The sequence below is a fragment of the Stenella coeruleoalba genome, assembly GCF_951394435.1.
Source record: "Stenella coeruleoalba genome assembly, chromosome: 9".
Taxonomy (NCBI): Eukaryota; Metazoa; Chordata; class Mammalia; order Artiodactyla; family Delphinidae; genus Stenella; species Stenella coeruleoalba.
In genome coordinates, this window is record NC_137155.1 from 93,300,446 (window position 1) to 93,324,981 (window position 24,536).

The following is a 24,536-nucleotide window of genomic DNA, read 5'->3' on the forward strand; positions in this document are numbered from 1 at the left end:
GACTAAGAGCTGAGGAGAAATACCTGAGCTGGGGGGCTGGGGGAGGGACGTATTTTTTAAAGAGAGACTAACGATTTGGAATCTGACAAAAATCTACTTTTCAGACCAATAGGAGGTCTGAAAGACTCCACTATGTAGCAACATGGTGGGAATGAACTTAGCTTCCACAGGGAAAGGTTCTGGTGTCATTCATGGATTCCTTAGCTGGGTGACCCTGGAGAAGTCACTTAACCGCTTAGCTTTAGAGTTTTCATTGGTAAAAAGGAGAAAATGGTATCTGTTGCCCAACTCATGAGGCTGTGTGAGGATCAAATAAAGGGAAGGGGAGCCAAACGTTCTGTGGTAGAGTTTACAGGCTCTGGGGTTGGCCTGCCATGCTAAATCCCACCTCTACAGCTTACTGGCTGTGTGACCTTGAGAAAGTTACGTCACCTCTATAAAGCTCATCTTGTCATCTATAAAATGGCAACCCCATAGGTGGTTGTGACAATAAAGTGAAAAGGGTCCGTGAAAGACTCACACCCATTTGGTATAGTAAAGCGCACAGAAACCATCCAGCATTATCATAATGAAAAGCCAGTGGCTTGATGTGCCAAGAGCTAAAAATCAACCAAGAGAATGTCTTTTTTTTTTAATTAATTAATTTATTTATTTTTGTCTGCGTTGGGTCTTCGTTGCTGCGCCTGGGCTTCCTCTGGTTGCGGCGAGCAAGGGCTACTCTTCATTGCGGTGGGCGGGCTTCTCATTGCGGTGGCTTCTCTTGCTGTGGAGCATGGGCTCTAGGTGCGTGGGCTTCAGTAGTTGTGGCACGCGGGCTCCAGAGTGCAGGCTCAGTAGTTGTGGCGCACGGGCTTAGTTGCCCTGAGGCATGTAGGATCTTCCCGGACCAGGGCTCGGACCCGTGTCCCCTGCATTGGCAGGCAGATTCTTAACCACTGCACCACCAGGTAAGTCCTAGGAGAACGTCTTAGAGAAATAGACAAAGGAATCCAAAATTCAGAATGAAGAGTGCCAGGTGCTGCAGAGTCTTATTCAAATTGAATTTGGGCAAATGTGGACTGGAATCCAACCTACACATCTGAGCCTAGAGTAGGAGGTAATGGTTTCCACCTATATCTATTTTCTCTGCCTGTAAGGTGACTCCTGATACTTTGACCAAAACTCACCTCATACTGTATCGCGGGTGTGATAGTTGATTCTAAGGGGGAGCGCAAAGCATCAGGAGAAGGCTAGTCTTAAGGCTTTAGACACAGAAAAGCCCAACCAGTTGGGGGTTCCCTTTCAGACAGAGTCAGGGCCACAAAGCACCAAGCGAGACTCCAGGAAAAGGAAAGCTGCAGGTGTGTTTGTACGGGGTTGGGGGTGGTGACCCTCCACCCTCACCTACACGCACCCTCCCTCTCCTCGGGAGGTATAAAGGCTCTCCGTCAGCCACTCAACTACACTTCTCCACCATGAATCCACTGCTGATCGTTGCCTTTGTGGGAGCTGCTGGTGAGTCCCATGCGTTGCTTTGCGCCCCATTCGCCCCTGTCCTTGCAGAGATACATGCTCCACCATTCCTGCTACCTTTCCTGTTCTACCTGCGCGCTGAGATCCCACCTTCCCTGTCCAGCACCCCTCCTTCCCACTCTGGAGGTCTCTTTAAGCCTCATTCTCTCACCTTCTGCCGGACTCCACTCCCATCTCCCTCATCCATCAGTTTCGGGGCTTTGTTGGGAGAGGCGCGAAAGGGAGACCAGGTGGGGACGGTTTGTGAAATGAGCCAGGACTTGAGGCTCTAGGATAGCTCCACGGCAGCTGTTCCTAACCTCGGATGCACCTGGGGAGGTGGAACGATGACTCATTCCAGTCCTATTAATTGGCCTGGGGTGTGGCCCATGCATTGACCTTTTAAGCCTCCCAGGTAGTTTTCAGATGCCCGGATGTAAAGCCACAGCTGCAAATCACTGTTCTATTGGCCAATAACCGTAACTACCTTTGTCCTGCGCAGTGGGTCCCCAGCCTCACTGCGCAGATGTGAGCTACGGGAGGAGCTGGCTACAGCCAGGGCTTCGCCGTCAGATCTTCCTACTTAGGCCGTCCCATCATGACAAGCCGGGGCTGAAATTGCAGTGGGGAGTAGACTGGTGATGAGTAAGAGAAAGAAAGAAGCATTCGGTGGGTGAGAGGACCCCATTCCGACCCTATCGCACTGAATGCACTGTGAGGGGGTTTCTTGTCCTTGGCCCGAGGGGAGGTCTGGGCCCGAGCCCCTGCAGGGTCCCTAGCTCTGTGCCCTGCAGGCACACAGAGCAACTCGGGAGAACTACCTCTGTGAGACAAGCGGGGGATGCTCCCCCGTGGCCTCCCTCTCACCACTGTGCTCCTTCAGGAATCCTAATTAGCAAGGTCCAGCCGCAGGGCTCTGGGCTCCAACCCCAACCCTCCTGTTGAATTGGCTTCTCCCTTCCTGTCTCAAGTTGCTTTTCCCACGGACGATGATGACAAGATCATAGGGGGCTACACCTGTGCAGCGCATTCCATCCCCTACCAGGTGTCCCTGAACTCCGGTTACCACTTCTGCGGGGGCTCCCTCATCAGTGACCAGTGGGTGGTGTCCGCGGCTCACTGCTACGAGTCGTAAGTGCTGGGCCCCTGGCTACAAAGCCCACCGCCCAGGGCCCTCTGGAGGAGCTGGGGTCTGTGTAGGGGTTGCTGAAGTTGGGAACGATGATGGGGAAGAGAAGCAGTTGACGATGGCAGCTGACTCGCAGGAGCTGCGGGTAAAATGGGGCACCTGATAGGAAGCCGCTGACACCCCGAATCAATAGATCAAACAGCAAGGGCTGCGGGTCATAAAAGCAGGGACGGACCATTTTGCGGTAGGAGTGGCCAGCTTGAAAAGCAGGCAAGGACCTCACACCGAGTAACCTTTGCCAGTTGGCTACAGGTTAAAACCACCTGAGATATGTTAAAAAAAAACAAAAACAATAAAAACAGTTGCCTAGTTCCTATTTGACTCAGAATTTTTAGGAAGAGAGTCTGAGTATTGGTGAGTTTATAACTGCCTCTGGCAGATCTACTCTCTGGGCAGAGCTGAGAATCACTGTCAAGACCAAGGGCTTTCAAACCTGAGTGCGCGTAAGAATCACCCGGAGGGCCTGTTAAAACACAGATTGCTGGGTCCCACCCCCAGGGTTTCTGATGCAGTAGGTCTGGGGTGGGAACTGAGAATGCGTTCCCAGCTGAGGCTGAGACTGCAGTCCCGGGGCTGCACTTTGAGAAGCGCTGGATTAGCTCCTATGGGACGATGGTACTTAGCAGAGCGAGAACGGAGGGGGTAGAAGTCACCGCGTGTAGTTCGCAAGGTGGCAGAGGATGAAGGATGCCCGGGGAACTCGAAGTGGCTCGGTTGCACCCACGGCCCTGAATGCATGAGAGGCGTGGGGAAGGCGGCTGGAAAAGCAAATAGAGGAGCATCCCCTCCCCCCCAGGACCCCTTCACGGCCTCCCTGCCCCACTGCCCCTCTACTGCCCTGTGACATTCCCACACCACCACCTGCGAGCAGGGAAAACGCTGGGGGACGCAGGGATGTGGGCAAAAGGCCTTTACTGTGCTTTGCCCGCAATGGCCGCCTCCAGGTGAGGCTGGGAGAGCGCAACATCGACGTCCTGGAGGGCTGTGAGCAGTTCGTCGACGTGGCCAAGATCGTCCGCCACCCCAGCTCCAGCAGCTGGACTCTGAACAGGGACATCTTGCTGATCAAACTCTCCTCGCCTGCGTTCATTGAAGCCCGGTGCCCACCTTAGCTCTGCCCAGCGCCTGTGCGCCCGCTGGCACCCAGTGCCTCATCTCCGGCTGGGGCAACACCCTGAGCTCTGGAGGTGAGTGGGACCCTCACGACTTCACCCTCCAACCTACCCACATTGCCCAGAACTGAGCATCCCCTGAGCTGGGACCCCTTTGCTTCCAGTCTGCAAATTCACATCAAGTGCCTACTACACAAAGGGCTCTCGGCTGGGTACCAGAGAGATGCAAAGTGTCAAGGAGTTGAACCCGAGAATCAAAAGACAGGACAGATGTAGTCCTTGCTATTAGCACCTCTAGGGAGGGGTCTGCAGTGAGCTTTCTGGGAGTCGAAACCCATCACTCCTTGGAGGCCTCTCCTGGCCGCCCTCAGGGTTCAGCACTGGATTGCCATCCCGTCCTGGCCTGACCCACATTTCCCTTTCCTTGATCTCTTCCTGCCCCTCAAGGTCAACTACCCCGAGCTGCTGCAGTGCCTGGACACCCCACTGCTGAGTCAGGCCGAGTGTGAAGCGTCGTACCCTGGACAGATCACTGACAACATGGTCTGCGCCGGCTTCCTCGAGGGAGGCAGTGATTCGTGCCAGGTGACTTGACCCTACCACTCTGAGAGCCCTACCCAGACACACAGGCCCCCTGGGAACTTGATTGCCCGGGGCTGTGGGGCTGGTAGAGGAGGTCCCTGGGCAGTGGTCCCGTGGAGAAACAAGGGAGCCTAGTGTGCGTGGCATCTCTTCACACTGTGGAGAGATGTGGAACCACAGAGCCGACAGGAACGGGGTCTCGTAAGGTTCAGACTGTGTGTGGCTCTGGGTCCCTTCTTCTCTCTTTATAAACCTTGTCCCACCGCTTCCTCCCCAGGGTGACTCTGGCGGCCCTGTGGCCTGCAACGGAGAGCTCCAGGGCATTGTTTCCTGGGACCCTGGCTGTGCCCAGAAGGGCAAGCCTGGGGTCTACACCAAGGTCTGCAACTATGTGGACTGGATTCAGCAGACCATCGCTGCCAACAGCTAAAGCCCCCGCCCCTCTGCCATCCTTATGCTAATAAAGTGACTCTTCTCTAACTGCCCAGGTCTGTACCTGCTCCCTCCGGCCCCTTCACTCCAGGAAACATCTCCTCCCATCTGAGGTCAGACAGGGCTGTACCCCTTACAGATGAGCAGAGCGCCCCACTTCCCAAACTGTCTTCCACGGCACACTGGTATAGCAGCATGTAAAGAGAAGGAATCCAGAAAATCACAATCGGGGGGAGGTTTTCTAGAGGAAAATCCTTTTCGGAAAGGCTGCATCGGCCTTCGTGCTTCTCTGGGTCTTGAGTGCAGTGCTGATATGTGCACACGTCGGCATGGTCTGTAAGATCCCATACTTCGTCTCACCGCTACCCACACCTAGGGAAGCACCTGTGCCAATCACCTTGGCCTCTTCTGAGTCCCCTCCAAGCCCCAGCTTATGTTCTCTCCTGGCAGCAGGTGACCCCGTTGGCCCCTATTTCCCAACAACCATCTCATGTGTCTGAGGAAGACAAGAGCTCCCTGGTCTCCATCCCTCAGGCTCCTGAGAAACCTGCCTTTTGTTCTCCCCACGTGATGGTACTGACATGAATATGCCATACTGAGTACTTTATGGGCACTTTCAGATTTGGTTCCCTCTCCCCTCTGGGGTGGTTATTATTCCAGCAGTACAGACAAGGAAACAGAGGTTCAGAGAAGGTTATTAATTTACCCACATCCCTCATCCAGCAAGTGGCAGATCTGGAGGGTTTTTTTTTTCTAATTTTAATTATGCTTTATTATTTGACCTACATGCTATTTATGATTGTATTGATTAATTTTTAATTCTTTTCTTTTTTTTTTAAACCCCACATTTGTTTATTTATTTACTTTTTTGGCTGTGTTGGGTCTTCGTTTCTGTGCGAGGGCTTTCTCTAGTTGTGGCAAGCGGGGGCCACTCTTCATCGCGGTGCACGGGCCTCTCACTGTCGCGGCCTCTCCCGTTGCGGAGCACAGGCTCTGGACGCGCAGGCTCAGTACTTGTGGCTCACGGGCCCAGTCACTCCGCGGCATGTGGGATCTTCCCAGACCAGGGCTCGAACCCGTGTGCCCTGCATTAGCAGGCAGATTCTCAACCACTGCACTACCAGGGAAGCCCAGATCTGGAGTTTTGAGTCCCTGTTTGCCTGGTCCCAAAGCCCAGCCCCTGCTTCCCCTACCCCATCTCATGGGCTCTCCAGCTGCAACTATGGTCCATCAGCTCTGCTGTTCACCGTCTCTCCAGCTCATCCCCTGCCTCACAGCACTTCCTGAGGGATGCTGGTCTCCTGCCCGCCTTCTAACCCTGCGCTTAGAGAGGTCCGGCCCGTTATCTGATTCCTGGTTAATACCTTTCCTGATCTCTCACATTTTCAAAGTAGAAGGCAAGTTCCTCATCGTGGAGATGTAGGGTTCTTCCTGCTCTGCCCCTACCTATGTTTCCAGCCTTGGTCTCCTCACCCCTCCCCTCCCCTGCTGTGCTCCAATGCTCAGAAGTCCTGGGGGTTTCCTCCAACAAGCATGGACCTCTGACCTCTAGCTCTAGACACTACTGGTCCATCTGGTTTGATGCCCTTCCCACCCACCTCTTCACCCTCTTCAGAAAAGTCTTTGACCCTCTGTGGACCCTCTGGTCTGAGTAAGGATTTTTCCTTCTCTTCCGTGCTTTCTTCTATCACAGTTCTTCTCATGCTGCTGAACGTATATGGATGTATCTACCTTGGCCTTCAACCATGAGCTTCTTCCGGAAGAAATCTCGCCTTACTCGTCCTGGGAATCCTACTGATTAAACAACAGCTGGACTAAGGTAGGCACCCCACGATCGGATGAATGAATGAACGATGAGCTAGGAGTGGAGGCAAATGTACTGAAGAAAGGAAGAGCCTTACAGAAGACTGGTTCTCAGAGTGTGGTCCCTCGACCAGCAGCACCAGAATCACGTGGGAATTTAGGAGAAATGCACATTGCTAGGCCCGACCCCTGACCTACTGAGTCAGAAATTCTAAGATGGAGCCCAGCAGCTTGCTTTTAACAAGACTTCCAAGTCATCCTGAGGGATGCCAGAGCTTGGGAACCAGTGTGGTAGAGAGACCCCTAGACCAGTACTCTCTGTGAAAACACCAGTCATGGACGTCTCCACTAACTATAGGCAGGCATCGTGATAAAACTTTACGTGTATTATTTATGTCTCACAAGAGCTCCATAAGGGAGATGTTATTTTATTTATCATCATCATCATTCCCACTTTACAGATAAGGAGACTGGAGTTTAAAAAGCTTCAGTAACTTGCCCAAGGTCCACAGATGTAAGGAGAGGGCGTGGGTGGGAGCCCCGCAGTCTGGCTACAGGAGATGAGCTTGCCGGAGGAGCGGGGCCTCAGCGGCTCAGGTACAGTGCCCAGCGGAGCCCCCGGAACTTAAGTGAGGAAGCCTGGGTGCTGGTCCCAGCCCTGTCTCCTCACATCCCGCACCCTTTAGCCTCTTCAGATTTCAGTTTCATCTGGGGAAATTAGGAGACAAAGTTTGGGTTCAAATGGGTCAATTAACGTACTTGAAAGTTTTCAAAAATTACACGTAGGTGTTCTTTGCGTATCTCCTCCCTACATCCCAACACACAGCTTGAGAAAGGCACACAGGTAACTAACCAGCTTCCCCTCGGATCCCCTGATCACTACCCACATTCTTCTCGCCCCCTCAGGTGGCCACGCTGACAGTGCAGCCGCTTGAGTCTAACAAAAAATAAGGAAAGGCTTCCCCCTGCTGCCCAAGATGATGAATGACCTCACTCGGCACCTGCCTGACCGGTCTAAACTCCTTTCACCCCACCCCACCCCCCAAATAAAAGCTTCGCGGGCACTTGGGCTACTAACAGTGTGTGACACAGTGGCAAAGATCTGGGACAAACCCCATCAGGATAAAAAGTAGTTGTGAAACCAAGACAGGGTGGTATTCGCTGTAAGTCCAAGTCGGGTTGAGAGTCCCCAGCTAGATGGTCAAAAGGAAACGCTTACTTAGGGGGTAAATTAGTGACAGGCAAAAAGGGTTAATAAGGAAAATACTATATGGAACTAGATCAAAGTAAATCAGTACATTGATGAAAGTTCCTCAATGTGGAAAGGGAACAAGGAAGAGGCCTTGCCACCTTCCGACTGATAAAAGCAATTGATGACCTTGTATTGGGCTACTGTGAGACCTGTCACTATTCCTGAGTTAAATACAGACTGTCTCCCCTTTTTCCCTAAATTCTGAGAGCCCTGCCAGTTGCGGCCAGCTCTCGCACCACCAGACAGCGCTCTGCTGTGCTTCCAGCTGACAGCTGCCCTTCTCAAGGACCAGCAGTGGATCCCAGGACTGGTGCAGAAGTGGAAACACCCAGGGTCATTTTGTGCTTAATTGTTTATTTAAATGCAAATTAATAAACCTAGAGATTTTGAGCTCAGAGTATCCTGGGGACTACTCAGAAATATGTATTTTTCATGAGCCTCCTCGGTGATTGGGGACTCACTGAGCAAATTCAAGACAGTACAACAGCTTCTTGTATAAACTGGTCTTCTTTGGAAGAAACGAGTTTGTAAATAAAACAAGTATCTTTTTTCTCTAGTGGCAGATTTTAAAATATCGCTTAAAGCAGTATTTTGCTGTTTTTTTCTTTTTAAATTTTATTAAGTTTTACTTTAAAAGAAAATAGATAATAGCTATGTTATCTATTTAAAATAAAATAGCTATGTATGGCTCAACACAATAAAGTTGACACTGAGAAATGTTAATTTTCCTTATACTCTGTGTCCTCCACTCATTCTTTTTTTTTTCTTAACGTCTTCATTGGAGTATAATTGCTTTACAATGGTGTGTTAGTTTCTGCTTTATAACAAAGTGAATCAGCGATCCACTCATTCTTAACAGGTAATCATTTTATCCATCGCTTTTGTATCCTTCCATTGTTTCTTCATGCAGCATCAAACAAACAGAAGTATAATTCGTATTTTAATAATAAGTATTATTCTTACGTTGTTAGACAAAGGTAGCATACAGGAGCCTTATTCTACAGCTTGTTTTTATCCAGTTAACATTATATCTTAGAAAGCTTTCCACGGCAGTATGAAACATTTTCATTCTTCTTTAGCATTGAATAATATTCTGTGTGAATGTTTCACAGTTTATTTACCCAATCCCTTACTAATGGGCACTTGAATTTTTTCCCAATCTCTTTGCTATTCCAAATAATGCAAATACTTTACACACTTTTTTTTATTTGTATGCAAGAGTAATTACAGGATAAACTGTCAAAGCTGGGATTTCTAGGTGAAAAGGTAAGCACATTTGTAATTTTTATAGATATTTCCAAATTGCTCCCATGAAGAGTTGTATTATTTCTCACCCACCGGCAATCAATGTGTAAAAGGGCGTATTTCACCAGAAACTAGCCAATAGAATGGTCTTCCATAATTCAATTTGTCAATCATATTGGTGAAAAGTGACATTTCAATGCAGTTTTACTTTGTATTTATCATTGCAAGTTTTCTTTTTCCTATGGTTAAGCACCATTTGGATCTTTTTTTTCCGGAACCTCTGTTCTTTGCCATTTTTATTGGGCTCTGGGTTATTTTCTAATTGATTTCTAGGAGTTCATCGTCATGGGGAGATCAGCCCTCATGACGAGAATCACTAATGCTTTCCCCATACTGTCATTTATCTTTTGATTCTGCGTCTGTTTCGCCCTGTAAGCGTGTTATCATTATGTGATCGAGTGTCCTTTTTTCTTCTAGATGTTGTCATAGTTTAAAAGGCAACGAAAGGAAGCACCATGTAGTGAGAGGAGATGCAGACCACTCAGCTGGAGGCTCAATTTCAAGGTCATCTCGTGCAGGGAGAATAAAATATCTACCAAAAACTTAAAATGTTCCTGCCCTTCAGGGAAAAGAGGGAGAAGACCTTGACCGTGATCACTTGGCCGTGTGATTGTATTTGAACGTCCCTGAGGCTGTATTCATTCAGTTCTCCACACCTGGTTCCCCCAGTGCCCTCCACTGAACTCGAATGTCTAAAGTCCACAGTGAGAAGTGCAGCAGCTGATGACACACGTGGTCCCCCCTCACCTCACACTGGTTAGAAATACAGCTCTCAGCTATCACTTTATCTACCCCTGGGAAAGCCCTACCTCTATGTAGCTTGTGGCCAATTCTCCTTCAGACCACCCTGGAGGTTCAGAATTGGGCCAACGGGGCAGAGTCTGGGTACTGAGTGCTGAAAGGTGTGACCTCCGGTGTGGCCAGCATCGGAGCAGTCCCGAGATAGAAAGGGGCTGCTACTATGACGCCAGCTTGCAGAGGGGCAGATACCAGGGAAAGCAGCCCCTGATGCAAAGACACACGGCTCTGAGGGGCTAAGAAGGTCCTGAAGAAAGGGCATGAGCACAAGGAGGGAGCCCCCTGGCCTGGTCCGTCCTCCCCACCACTTGCACCTGGGGCGGTGATGTCACCGCCTCGCCCTCCAGTGCCCTCACAGGGGCAGCTGCTCTGGTGGTTTCTCCCAGACTCCGACTTGGAGGGGCAGACGCATGGGAGGAGCCGTTTTTGTATAAAGCTGTAACGTTGTGAGGACAGGGGGGCCACAGTGATTCAACCCTACGGGAATCCTTTACAAAAACCTTTCTGCCTGTCGCAATTCCCACCGTCCTTCCATTCTTCTCCCGGGTCACAGGCCCAAGGGTGGTTTGGGTCAGAATGTCTCCACCTTCCTCCCGTCCACCTGTCAAGCCCAGGCCATGGAGAAGCACAGGCCTGGATCAGAGCTGAAGCTTGCAGGCAGAAAGGCCAGACATAAGAAGATGCCTCTGTGGCCTCATGGGTGAAGGCCTCAGAGAGACCCCTTTATCCCACCCTCCTCCTCCCCCCACCCAAGGACAAGGTCAATGGGAAGGTACATGGGAGGTGACCGTTCTATGAAGGAAGAAGCCAGCACTACCCAGCCCTCCGGGGACAGTCACGGTCTCTGGGACCCTGCCCTCCTCGCCAGGCCCACATCCTTCTGATGGACCCTCAGGAAGAATCAAAAACCAGGGCACAGGGCTCTCTGGATGGACTCTGCCCATGCTCCGTGGCCCCAAGAGTCAAAAGTCGAAAACATTCTTCTGTACAATATCTTTAGAGCACAGGAGGGGATTCCTAGTCCCAGAGTCCACCAGGCACCAACCAAAATCCCCTCCTCTCTGCACTCCTCGCGTTTGCTTTCCTCCTTACTCCGCGTCACTGTGCAAACACTGACGTCTTCTTCGGAGAAGGCACCAGGCTCACGGTCGTAGGTAAGACATAATCCAGGCCTATCCTGGCGCCTTGTAGGGGAAGGCGGGTCCCAAGTGTGCATTGTAAGTCGGCTGTATTCTGATGTGCTATGACTATACCTTCGGCCCAGGGACCAAGCTGACTGTTGTAGGTAAGGCCAGGGTGTCCAGGTGGGTACCACGAGGGAGCACTCTCTCGGGGAATGTGGGAAGGAAGGGATGACCCAGCTCCTGGGTCTTGGGGCCCTGGAAAGTTCTGGAATGGTATACAGAGTGTTTGAAAGGGGCTGGTGGCTCTGGGAGGGAAGGGAGCCATGAACACCCTAACCTCTCCCAGAATCCCAGCAGACAAGGAGAGGTTTTGAAGTGAATCTGGGAGGCTGTGCTTTGCAGACACCTACTATTTTGGGGAAGGAAGCCGGCTCACTGTCATAGGTAAGCTAGTCAGGGCTGGAGGGCTGGGAACCTACAGGGAGGGGCAGGGTCCAGGTGGAGCCTCCGATAGGGGTGCCTAGGTTAAAGTGTGTTTTTATCAGAAAAATCTGAATTCTCGTCTTGATGAATTCTTATCTTGATGAGATGGACAGCCTCCATCTCCAATAGTTTCATAGGCTCGCTGTGCCAAGCCTGGGTCTCCCTACCGAGAGGCAAGAAGTCTCAGCTGGAAAGGGGTCTCCGAGTCCATCTTCCGTCTCCTTGGAGGGTGCCCATCATGGCCACGGTAGATGGGAGGGCGTCTGGCCTTGGATCCGTCAGTCCTGCCGTTTCTCTCCCTCGCGTAGAAAGGAGACGGACACAGGAGAGGGGGGTGAGAAGTCTCACAGGGGGCCAAACTGGTCCTCTGACCGCAGCTTTTCGGGTTGTACAGTTGTCACCAGTTCCACCTCCGGGGGTTGAAATTCCGCCAAGGAAGGGGACAGGAGAGCTGCAGGTGGACCGGCAGAGGGGTGGGGAAAGAGTGGGAGGCGCAGGCACCGTTTCCCTACCGGGCTTTCGTGTTCTGCGACTAATGAAAGCCTGTATTTCGGCAGCGGAACGAAGCTTTCTGGGCTGGGTAGGTAAAGGTCTTCCCTGGGAATGATGTATTGTAAGGCTGGAGTTCTAGAAGTTCCCTTTAGAGAAGGCAGGGACTGAGAACACAGCAGAGAAAAGGCGGAGAGTGTGGGTGAGTGGAGAAGGTGCTAGGACCCCCAGAAGTTCTGGGGAGAAGCTCGTTTCTGGAAAGAAGGGCCCCATACCGGCCGCTCTGGGGTTTGCCACGCCCGTGTTATACTGTGGGGCAACCGGGGGCAGCACTTTGGAGGTGGGACTCGACTCCCTGTCCTGGGGAAGACATAAGAGCTGGGAGACGGGGGCCACTGTCCCTTGGACCCGGAGTGTCTACCTCTCCGTCCAGCCCCGGTGGGAGAGGGTTGAGTAAACCCTGGTCCCTGTGGGGCTTCCGGGGAGCTGCGTCTGCCGCCGCTTTAGATGACGCTTGGTCGATTCCTGTTTGTCCTCTAAGTCTTCGGCCCATAAACTGCTTCCTTACTCTTCTGTCGGTGGTCCATTCCTCCTTCTTCTGTGCGTGGATCGGCCCCTCCTAAGTCTCTTCCTCTTTTCCCTCTTTCCCCAGAGTGTGCTTAGGCCTTTCTCCTAGTGGGATCCCTTTCGTCCTGAGCCGTGAATCCAGGCAAGGAAAGGTGGCCATCTCTGCCCTCAAGGAGCTAAGACTAGCGCTCTGGCTGGAGACCTCTGGGGGGTTTTCCTACAGCCTCCTGCAGCTGTGTTCCTATAATTCGCCCCTCCACTTTGGGACCGGCACCAGGCTCACCGTGACAGGTATCAGACAGGGAGGGAGGTGGAAGGCGGGGGCCAGAGCTGCCCTTTCCTTCCGGAGCATCTCCAGCTCGCTCCGCTGTGTCGGCCGAGGGCTCAGAGGAGCTGTGCTTCTGTGCTTCGTCTCCTGGCTTTGTGTTTTCTCGCTCTCCTTCTCGTTGTTCTCCAAGACTCCCCTCCTCTCTCCCGATTTAGTGGGTGTGCTGCTTTACTTTCCCCTTCTCATCTGATCTTTTCCATTTCCCCCCCTCCTTCTAACTCTGATCCTGCACTGGTGACCCCGTTTTGGGGAACAGCTCCGTCTTCTATGTTAAAATCCACCCCCAACACCTCCCTCCAGCTCAGAGCGCTGTCCTCGCCTTCCTTGAGTCCTTCTCTGTCTCCAAGATCCATGTGTGTCTTCCTGAGGTGGTTTAAGGACCCAGGAGGCCATAGGGGAGCAGCTTGGTGAGACTGAGAGGGCTTGAGGGGGACTCCTGAGCCCTGAAGGCCGAGGTCCGTGTCACGGCATCATGTGAGCTTGCAGGGGTGGCCCTGGGGAACATTGTGCTTGCTGGGGGTCAGAGGAGGTAGGTCAGAATAAGCTGTTACAACTGGAAACTTACACCATCTTAGTAACAGCCAAGGCAGAAAGAAGAGAAGCAGGTTGAGGCCCCGTGCTCTCAAACCTCAGGATCTGTGCTGAGATCAGCGAGTCAGAGGCCCATCGTGAAACGCTAACACACCATCACCACCCTCTGGAGGAAGCAGGCAGGTGGGAGAAGCAGGGCGAGGGTGAGATGGGCCTGGGCTGGAGTTATAGACATGGCCAGAGCACGGGCCACAGAGGTTCTACCAGACTGGTTGGCTGCGGCAGGCTTTGTCCTGCAGAGGGAAGCACGTGCCAGGGAGTGTCATGGAAATTGGAAAGTACAAATCACGGAGATTCAAAATGCCTGGGTTCTGGGGAAGGAGGGGCTCACGCAATTTGCAAAGTGACCTAAACTGTCTCAGGCCCTCTGAGATGTATAAAACAGAGATGACAATGGTCGTCTCTTGGGGTCCTGAAACTCTAAGGGACTAAATCACGTGAAAATCCTTTGTAAAGGATTTACCCTCTTGTAGCCATCCTTTTCATTCTTGTTGTTTATCCTCACTGTGTCACAGAGTATGCCTTTTTCCAAACCTGTGTCTCAATTTTGCCATTAGAAACATTTCCCAAACTTGGATAAAGTGGAGACATCTGGGTTTGCCATACTTCTGCTCATTCCTAGAACAGAGCCAAACAGAGGGCACAGTACCTTCTGGCAACAAGGAGGGTGCTTGAAAGGTAGACGTGTTTTTTTCCCATTCCTCCATGTCTTCACGTGAGGGCCTGCCTTCCGACAATTCCAGAGATTCTCTCCCTTCTGTCAGGCATGTCAAAGGGCCTGGGACTTTATCATATGAACCCTCTGACGAACTGGTCCTCGGACTTTGGGATTTGTTCGTTTCCAAGCTTTTGCTGCTTTTATGAATATAAAACGTGGCTGGAGCTAGGATTCAAAAGCGGGGAGAGAGGTTTGCTGGGCATTGGAAATAAGAAAGGGTTCAACCCATGAACATTTCCTTTCATGGGATTCCAGCCATCCTCGACACCCGGAGCGCCCTGGTGTAGCAGTTGGTGTGGAACATCAGATAGGACAATAGCCAGAGGCACGGGGGCTCCACAAAGCAGGTTGCATGAAAATCAAAACAAAAGGTGAGTTGGGTAGAGTATAGGGAAAAGAATATGTCAGATGCAACGGGAAAAGTATCTCTTCTGGGGAAGAATGTCTAATTCTAATTCATAGGTGCTGTCACTCAAACAGATAAGCACGTAACCCTGCAAAAAGCAGGAAAATGATCATTGGAAAAAGTCAGTTTAGTTCTCAGGATCACGCTGCTAGTAGGAATCCTCTGCCTCAAAATCCAGGCTTATTTCAACTCTACTGTAATTGCTTCTAAGTCTGAAAAGTTAGCCATGCACCAAAGAGGGATTTAAACTAGGAAGAAAATAGATATACTCATTCGATGGCTAATCCTACAGGGCTTTTCAAACACGGCCAAGAAAATCAGGGTATAATGCCACCTTAGGGACTCGTGGGAGGCAGTCAGTAGCGAGTGCCCGTTGAGGGGAGAGAGAAGGGGCAAGGATGAGGGAGACTAACAGCAGGGAATGCGGATGGGGACGCCCAAACGAATCACCCCTGCCTCTCCCTGCTCCACACTAAGCTTCCCAGGAACGTGGAGCATTAAAACGTTAAAGAGGGATAATCATAAAACTTCTCACAAAACTTGCCCTTTGACAAAGCACTTGCCGGTGTGTAATTTGTTAAGCACTCACAACAGCGCTGTGGGGAAGATATGACCCCATTTTTCAGTTGCAGAAACGAAGGCCAGGGAGGTTGCAGGTCACAGAAGTAGTAAGAGGCGGGGTCTAGCCTGGAACACTTCCCAGTCCAGCAAAATCTCCATCACAAATACCCCTTCCAATTTCACAACCACGGTAAATCCCCAGCCAAGCTCATTGTCTGCAAATGGGGGATGACCTCAGGCAGGGCCCAGATTTCTGTGTCCAGCTAGTTCTGAAGAGAGGTGGGAAGAGAGAAGCCAGGGAGAAGGAGGGTGGCCCCAGTCTGTGCCAGGGGAGGAGGGGAAGAGGGAGGAATTCTTGGTAGCCCCTTCCCACTGTGCTCCTACAGTGAGCAGTACTTCGGGCCAGGGACCAGGCTCACGGTGCTAAGTAAGGAGGTTGCTCCAGGGGGGAGGGAGGATGGGCTGCCCAGGCTGGATGACCCTTGAACCCTAGCTTTGGGGGCGTGCGCGCTGGACCCTCCTAGGCTGCTGTCTGAAAAGGCAAAGTTTGCTCCTGGGTCCCAAGGCTGCGTGGATACCACACAGCTGTATTCTGGGGATGGTTCCAAGCTGACTGTGCTGGGTCAGGAGGGCAGCTGGGGTCCCCGAGCGCTCGCTCGGGCGGGCTGGAGAGAGGTGGGCTGCTGCCCATCTTCATTTGGGGCTGTGCTCAGGGTCGGTGGGGACTTGGGCTGAGTCCCGGACATCAGGAGAGGGCAGCGGCAGTTCTTGTCCTGGGCCTCAGGGCTGTGAGCCAAAACACTCAGTACTTCGGCGGGGGCACCCGGCTGACTGTGCTAGGTGAGCGGGGTGCCCTGGGGCGTTAGGAGCGGAGCGGGGCGTTCAGGACGCCAGCAGGGCCGCGGGACCCCTTTTTGTGCTGAGCCCTGAAGCTGTGAGCACTGACACTCAGTACTTCGGGCCGGGCACGCGGCTCCTGGTGCTAGGTGAGCGGGGACGCTGCCGCCGGGGACGCGGCGGGACGCGCGGCGGGTTTTTGCGCGGCGCTGGGGGGCCGTGACTCAGCCCCTGTACTTCGGGCCGGGCACGCGGCTCCTGGTGCTAGGTGAGCGCGGGCGGCGCGCCTCGGTTTGGGTGGGGAGCCCCGGGGCTGTGCTTTACAGGCGCCGCCCTGCCCTTCGGGGCCGGCAGCCCCTGACCGTGGTGGGTGAGTGTCCGCGGGCCCGGCAGCGGCGGCGGGGCGGGTTGGAAGGTCGGACCCGGGCACCTGGTGCCCTCCCTGCGCTGGAGCCGGGCGCTGGGACCCGGAGGGCGAGTGGCTGGGCGCTGAGGGGTTTGCGTGCTGGACTGGGACTCTGTGCTCCAATGAGCGGTATTTCGGCCCAGGCACCAGGCTCACGGTCACAGGTGAGATTTGGCTGTCTGCCTGCCTTCCATTCGCAGCCCACCGTGTCCCCGGAGATGGGTGGGGAGGGCTGCAGCTGGGCTGTGTTGCCAGTTGTCCGTCTGTGGGGTCAGTTCTGCAAGGGATGAGGGGCCTGGGATGGGGTACTCCTGGTTCTGGAACAGAAACAGAGGGCAAGGGTTGGGTGGGGGGGGGGGGTGCTTTGGTCTCTGTTTCTGAGATATTTAGGGACAGGGTGAGCATTGGAGAAAGAGAAGATTTATTGGGACTCTGAGAGCTGCTTGATTGGAGAAAAAGACCGAGGAGGGCAATCTGGGCTGGGGGAAGGGCAGGAGGGGGTGTAGCTGATGCAAAGGGGAGAATGAGCCCGAGGGGCAGAAACAAGCAGGGATGAGCGCAGGATGCGGCCCCCTGCACAGCCGGCTCCTGGGAGGTGCAGATGGAGGCTTCCACTGAACACAGGAGAAAAAGGATGACAAACAAGAGTGTGGAACAGAGAGTGAGAGAGAGAAACACGAGGCATGAGGGAGAGAATCAAAGTCAGCGGGGTTTGTTGATTTACTGTTTAGAAGTTTAGATTTGAAATTAGCTTTAAAACCTCTTCCTCTCTTCCTAAGCCCCAGACCCCTGAGGGCCAGGCTGCGTGTACAGCACACGGGGGCTAGATGGGAACCTGGGCCACTGGGTGGATTTACTCACCAAACGTACCCCCCTCATCCCCTAGCTGGAAATCTCCCTCCTCACACCATGTCTTCTAGGTTAAACAGCCAGGTGGGGCAGGACATACATGAAAATGCAGATACTTTGCTTGTGAGCTGAGGAACATTCCCTGGAGGATCTTAGGCTCTTTGTGCTGGAAAAGGACCTTAAAGGTCACCTGGTGATGGGAGCACTGAGGCTTCAGGGGGAAGAACCCTCAAAACTGGTATATTTACCGGCTTATTTGACAACAGCAAACGTGTTTGTAGTTAGGTTCATTAAGATGGAGCCAATGAGGCTCAGCTGAAGTGTTTGTTCCCGGAGGGGACGCTGGGTTCCTGTGATCAGCCAGGGTGGAGAAAAGCAGGAGACCTTACAACCAGGTAAATCTAGGTCCCAAGCCCTGGCCCTTTAATGATCTGGTGACCTTGGTCAAGTGAATCTGTGGGAACATCCTCTCTTCTATACAAGGTCATCAACAATACCTACTGCTAAATCTGATGTGAGACTTACAGGAGTAGCTACATGGAGAGTATCCAGGAAACCTCTTGTAATCCAGTGGTCCCCTCCCTACCCTTACGCTAGGTGGCCACTGGCAAGGGAGGGGAGCCCAGTGCCAAGGGAGGGGCAGGTTCGGCATGTGGCTAATGGGCAGGAAGGCTGGGAACAGGACCCATAAACTTCAGAATTCTGCCTGAGGCTAGTTCAGCCCACCTCCAAGCACACACAACAGAAGCTCACCAGGACACACACGTGCACCTACGTGGGCAAGCCGACCCGCACCCCACAGGGACTCGCAAACACGGAGGGAGAACTGGCTTTGCCCTCATCATGGAGGAGGCATGTAGTCAGCGCTTCAGGGTGTAAGGACGGTCTGGCTTCCGATCATTCTGTCCATCACGTCACCATCATGGGGACCATCGCATGTGGCTCAGAAGGCATCTTTACTTTTTCCAATAGGGGCTGAGAGTTTGCTGGGTGAGGAGGTCAGAGGAGTAGATTCCATAGTGCCCTTGGAGGGCTGGTTGAACCCCAGGGTCAGGGGCTTTGAGGCGAGAGTGAATAACCAGGCTGGGGGCAGAAAGCCTGATAGAGCTGCACAGCAGAGAGAAGTTAGGAGATTACCTGGGCGGCCAGTAAAGACCTAGGGACAGAGGAGTGAGTAATCAGCAAGGTGGGAAATGCAGGGTGGGGCAGCAGACCTCTTGGGCAGCAGAACCACTGCAAAGGAAACACCCAGGGCTTTTGCTAAAAATTACTTAGAATTTCAAAATGGTGACAGCAGCACATTAAGTCAACAAGGGGCCCTTCTAAGTGTGGGGTCCTCTGTGACTGCACAGGTCATACACCCAGGAAGCCAGCCCGCTAGTCAGGTCACATCCAGGGAAATGTGAAGAGTCGGTTAGAAGAACATTTTCTCCATCTTCCAGCCTAAACTAGATCTCTTTTAGAGTGAGATGTCTTCCTTTTAACAGAATTGCTCAGAAACAAACAAAACAATCGATAAAAAGCAAAGAGCAGAATAACAGGGATGTAGGAGGGCCGAGAAGCAGTGAGCCAGCCAGATGGAAAGGCCGCAGGGGCATTAACTGGACCGCCTTCACCTGGGGCCCTCGAGGACGCCCGCACGAGGGGCTTAGTTGTAGCAAGACAGCTGAGAGCAGAAGTTGCTCTGATGATCTCATGCCTATTGAGGAAGCTTGCTGGTAGGGTGAAGTAGAACACGTGGAATCAAAGGGACAAAGAAGGTTGAAGATGCCTGCATTTGAAACACAGGGGGATGGCTATCTGCCTGAGCTGAGGAAACTCAGGGGTACCTGGAGGCAGAGGAATGGCTAGGATGACCTGCTGAAGCAGCAGAAAGAAAGAAAACCTCCCATTCTCATGAGCGCACCCCAATACAAAAGGCTGTCCTCACGTGGTGCCCCCCAATATGCCATCTGTATACTGTCATCTGAAGAAAACCCCCCACCCCCAAATGACCCCCTTAGCCCCAAATCCCCTTTACTCCTCCCCGAGACTCACATACAAGTAACGCAGCTGAGGGCAGGGGCTTTCTGAACCCTTGTATCATTTCATCTCCACCCCGGAGCTGGACAGTCGGTGTTGGGATTCTCCCTTCACAGGCAGGAAAAATGATGCAGAGACAATGAGAGACTGTCTAAAGTCATGTTGGTGGGCAGAGTCAGTTCCAAGCTTTGGATTCCGTTCTTCTGCCTCCAATCCACTGCTCTTTAAATAACTACTACATATTATGGGGAGAAAAAGACAGGTGAGCTTTTCTTGATGGATAAGAAATCAAATAAGGGGAAAGAAGAGACATTACGCAGAATGTTGGGCAGTGCCATTTGTAAGGCCACCTTAGGGGCTGGGGACACAGGAGACAGGGCTGTCGTAGGGTCAATACAAAGGCCAGGCAGGCCGAGGGAGCACAGTCACAGAGGAGCAGGTGGTGACCCCCAAACAACCAACCAGGACCTACTACCACGTAATTTCCTTTTACGATGACCCCGTGGCCCCCTTCCCTGAGCCCCCAACTCATACGCACAGCCGGCCCTCCGGGCACCCATGCTCCCAACCCCCTCTCCCTTCCAGACGACCTGAGCAAGGTGACCCCACCCAAGGTGGCTGTGTTCGAGCCGTCAGCAGCAGAGATCTCCCGGACCCAGAAGGCCACGCTCGTGTGCCTGGCCACGGGCTTCTACCCCGACCACGTGGAGCTGAGCTGGTGGGTGAACGGGAAGCAGGTCGAGACGGGGGTCAGCACGGACCCTCAGCCCCACAAGGAGGACCCCAGCCGCAACGACTCCAGCTACTGTCTGAGCAGCCGGCTGAGGGTCTCCGCCAGCTTCTGGTACAACCCTCGCAACCTCTTCCGCTGCCAAGCCTGGTTCCACGGGCTCTCGGACGAGGACGAGTGGAAGCAGGACAGGCCCAAACCCGTCACCCAGACCATCAGTGCCGAGGTCCGGGGCCGAGCAGGTGAGCGGCTTCGGGAGGGTTCGGCAGGGAGGGAGGCAGAGCAGACAGAGGGGGAGGTCCAGGGAGGAGAGCAGAGAGACTAGGTGCAGAATAAACGGGAGGGTGTGGGAAGCCCCCCGTGAGGGAGGACAGGGCACCTCGGGCTACTTCCTCCCCCACATCCCAGATCGTCAGCCCAACTCAGCTGTGCTGAAAGGTCCCCCTCCCTACGCGCCTGCACAGCTCAGGGTCTGGGCAGTGGGTCCTCATCCCCTTCACTGCTGCCATGTTCCATGACCTTCGAGGATGCTGTGGCCACATCGCCAAAACAGAAGGAAGGCGCTGCTGGGACTCTGACCAGAGGCTGCCCTGAGCCTGGGAGTCTGTGCTGACACAAGTCTGGCTTAGTTTTTTGTTTTTCTTGGTTCTTTTGGAAGCAGCTCAAAATCCCACACATTTGTTATTGTAGAGTTTTGATGGGTCAGGAATGTGCGCATAACTGAGCTGGCTCGTCTTCCTCAGGAGGCTGCAGTCAGGTGTCAGCCACAGCTGGAGTCTTCTCTGAAGGCTCGACTGGAGAGGATCCACTTCCAAGCTCACGTGGTTGTTGGCAAGAGTTAGCACCTTGCCAGCTGTTGGGCTGAGGAAGGCTGGCTTAGTTTTGAATCTGCTTTTGAAGCTGGACTCTCTCATCCATTTCCCTCCCCCTTTTTTCTTTCAGACTGTGGCCTCACCTCGGGTAAGTGGCCCCCTGCTCCTTTGTCTCCATCTCCCATGGTCTTTGCTCTGGAACCAGAGAATGCAAACCCCATGAACCCTGGTGGGGCATGGAAGGGTGGGTGGTGCGTGGGCAAGGAGACCGGAGATCCCTGCTCACAGGTACCTACCTGCTCTCCCTTCCTGCCAACAGCGTCCTACCAGCAAGGGGTCCTGTCTGCCACCATCCTCTATGAGATCCTGCTGGGGAAGGCCACCCTGTATGCTGTGCTGGTCAGCGCCCTGGTGCTGATGGCCATGGTAAGGACGAGGGCAGGATGGGGCCGGCTGGTTGGAGGTGACACTTGAAACACAGCAACTGACACCCAAGAACACAGAGACCCTGCCGGGACCAGAATGGGCAGAGAGGAAAGGGGGGAGTCACCCACATGCCTCAGAAGACACTTATATCTGGGATCACAATGCAAGTACCATGCTGTGAAGGAGAAACTGGGGTCACCTGAAAACATGATGGATGTTAGGGGAACCCTGCTATTTGTCTTGTCAGTGGGAAACCCTACGTCCTCTCAGTCCCCAGCACTGCTGGCTCCTGGTAACCCCCAAACTTTCTCTTCTTCAGGTCAAGAGAAAGGATTCCTGAAGCCAGCTTAGAGGTGGAGCCAGGAGCTTCCAGCCTGTTATGGCCCTGATGTGAATTCTGCTTTTTCCATTCCTACCCAGTGCTTCAGAAGAGCTGCTCTCGTCTCTCTACGCACCCCAGTATCTACCCCTGTGTGCATGGCCCCCAAACACTCATGACCAAAATCTCCCTAGCCCAAGGGGGACCCTGGCGGGCCTGAACGGATTCAACCAATAAAAATGGCCTGATCTGGCTTGAGTCTGCCTTGTGAGTGCCTAGGTATCTCCTCCGTCCATCTCTGAAGTCCCATGTGACTCCAGCCAGGGTGGAAACAAGAGGCATTCAAGAAAGTGCGGGCCCCTCAGGTAGGAGGGTCAAGGGACCCAGCCTGTGGGTGGTACTGCTCCACACTGCCGGCAAAACTCAAGTACACGTGAAAGGGTGTGATTGGGGAAGAGAGAGGCTTACTCTGGAACAACCTAGAAAAAGGTGTGATGCTGTCTATAGGAAATTTCTGTCCTACCTGGACAAAGGTGCTCTGAGGAAGAGCTGTGTCCACTTGCTGAGTGGTCATGTCCCCACGGCCACCAAAGCTGGGTGTCATGTGCGTCACCCACGCTCTCTCCACTGTCTCCCTGAGGGCGCTACTCAGCTTTCTCCATCACCAAGGAGTGATTCCAGGTGAGAAGAAGAGAAATTACTATCTATTCTCATTATCAGATGTACCTTCCAGTTTAAGTTACGAAGCTGGATATAAATTTCACTCTAGTGAATTAAATGTGTGTGAATATGGCCCTGATCAGTCCTGAGAGGATACAAAATCAGTTTCCCTAAAACCAAGGATCAGCCCTGTTGGTATTTCTAGAAATCCTTCCAAAGCTCTTTACTGTCTCATTGTCACCATGGTGATGTAACCCAAAGTCCGCAGGATGGCATAAAAGACCCACCTTTGTCCTCCACCACTTTATCCACACTCACCCTCACTCCCGTCACCCTGAACCCCCGAGTCACTGGCGCTCAGGCCATCTTGCACTCCTCTACCTGGAATGACTCATGTGCGCTCCCACCCATCCTTGCGGATTCAACGGTGACGTCTTCCCCAGCAAGTAGCCGCCTCTGGAGGATCTTTGCCCCTTACTCCATGCAAATGGATGAAATTCTCCCTGCATTTTGCTATCACAGTACCCTGTGTGCATCTCCTTCCTGCCACTGACCACAGTTGATGGAAACTACCTCTTTCCTTGTCTGGCACCCCCACTAGAAGGTCCGCTTCTTGAGGACCAGGTTGTGTGGTATTACAGTACCCTTGCGATGTGGCACAGTACCTTGGTTCAGTGTATTAACCCAATAAATTCTCTTTAAAGAAATGAATGAATCAATGAGTTTGCCCAAAGTGACCCAATGCAGGAGCAGATACCACCCTAAGGGCTGCCTGGAACAGCCATCTGTACCCCCCACACAGGCCTGCAGCACACAGCCTCCTCCCACTACTGGAACTCTGCGTGCATTCTAACATGGGTGTCTGCACATATACCAACACACATGCACAAACACGTATGTCTACATGCATGCATGAGCAGAGGCACCTACTCGTTAAGCACATATCATTGCAACATTTGCTAGTAACCTTCAAGAAAACAAAGATATCCAGGTCACAGTCCCCAAGAAGCTTCCCTGCTCATAGGGGGATAATTCATGAATAGAAAGTTAACACACACGGTGATGCTTGCAATAGCAAGGTGATCTGTCTCCGACAATGCAGGCAGAGGCTAGCAAGAGGTTTCTGACGGGGACCATCAGGGGAGAGTCTGAGACGGTGGCAGTTCTTCAAAGGAAGAACCGGTCTCAGCCATGTGGGAGAGAGGTCGTGATAGTCGGATGTATGAAGAGGACATGAAACTACAGGGTCAGGTACTTCTGCTCAGCGGGTCTGCGAGGTCCAAGATGGAAGTCACAAGGCTGAAAAGGCAGGTTGGGGCTTCCCGCTTTGAGAGTGGACTCTGTCCTTGCAACCAGCGTGAGGCCTGGCATATAGTAGATGTGCATTTCGTGTCTGTGGACTAATGAAGGGAAAGGAGCTCGGACCCTATTCAGGAAGCAATGGGGAATCGCAGAGCTTTCCAGGCTGTGTGTCCTCCTGCCCTGAGTTGCCATCCCCTGCTCTAGGGATGCTCCTCCCACGTGCCTCACTATAAATGCCAGTCTGTGCAGGTGGGCACAGTGAGTCCCAGAGGGGAGCCCTGATGACATAGGAGATCTCCTCAGGGTGGCGTAGGTTCCAGGAGGGGCCTCTCTGTCCCCTTCCCCCTCCACTAGCACCCTAACATCCCCCAAGGCCCTCCCCACTTTCGATTACTCAGGTTTTTTCCCACCCCACTCAATCAGACCAAGCTCTGCCACCTGCACTTCCTGCCTCCGCACAGTCGTTAGGGGAGGGGGACAATAGGAGAGGACATTTTTGTTTCATAGTGTAACATTGTGGGGACTTCGGGGGGGCACGATGATTCAGTTAGAGGAAGGGCTTTTACAAAAAGCCCAGCCTCAGAAAATAGCTCCAACTGCCCGGGTGGGGCTCCTGCATATGGGGAGAGTAGCTGGGAGAGATCTCCTGAGCGGGTCCCTGATGTGATCTCGCAGGGATCCGGACTCCGTGATCACCTCTGCCCCTCCCTGCTCCACACTCAGCTTCCAGGAAAGCGAAGAATCAAGCCACAAAGTGGAGTCATGATTCTGTGCTTTTCACAAACCTTGCCTTTTGACAAAGTACTTGCAGGTGTGTAATTTGTTAAGCACTCGCAACAACGCTGTGGGGAAGATATGACCCCATTTTTCAGTTGCAGAAACGAAGGCCAGGGAGGTTGCAGGTCACAGAAGTAGTAAGAGGCAGGGTCTAGCCTGGAACAC

General features: G+C 52.8%; 1 protein-coding gene and 1 gene segment (V, D, J or C); both read left to right on the forward strand.

Annotated features, from left to right (window-relative positions):
* Positions 1 to 979: 979 nt before the first annotated feature.
* Positions 980 to 5,082, forward strand: LOC307191486 (anionic trypsin-like). The gene is given in 8 exon segments (XM_079931619.1): positions 980 to 1,494; positions 2,463 to 2,622; positions 3,196 to 3,295; positions 3,424 to 3,778; positions 3,781 to 3,867; positions 4,240 to 4,247; positions 4,249 to 4,377; positions 4,652 to 5,082. Coding segments are annotated over 8 exon segments (1,032 nt in total). The 5' UTR covers positions 980 to 1,454; the 3' UTR covers positions 4,805 to 5,082.
* A 6,740-nt stretch (positions 5,083 to 11,822) lies between these two features.
* On the forward strand, positions 11,823 to 21,887 carry LOC307191487 (T cell receptor beta constant 1-like). The segment is given in 7 exons: positions 11,823 to 11,848; positions 12,713 to 12,918; positions 16,077 to 16,217; positions 19,931 to 20,317; positions 21,018 to 21,035; positions 21,207 to 21,313; positions 21,633 to 21,887.
* Positions 21,888 to 24,536: the final 2,649 nt, after the last annotated feature.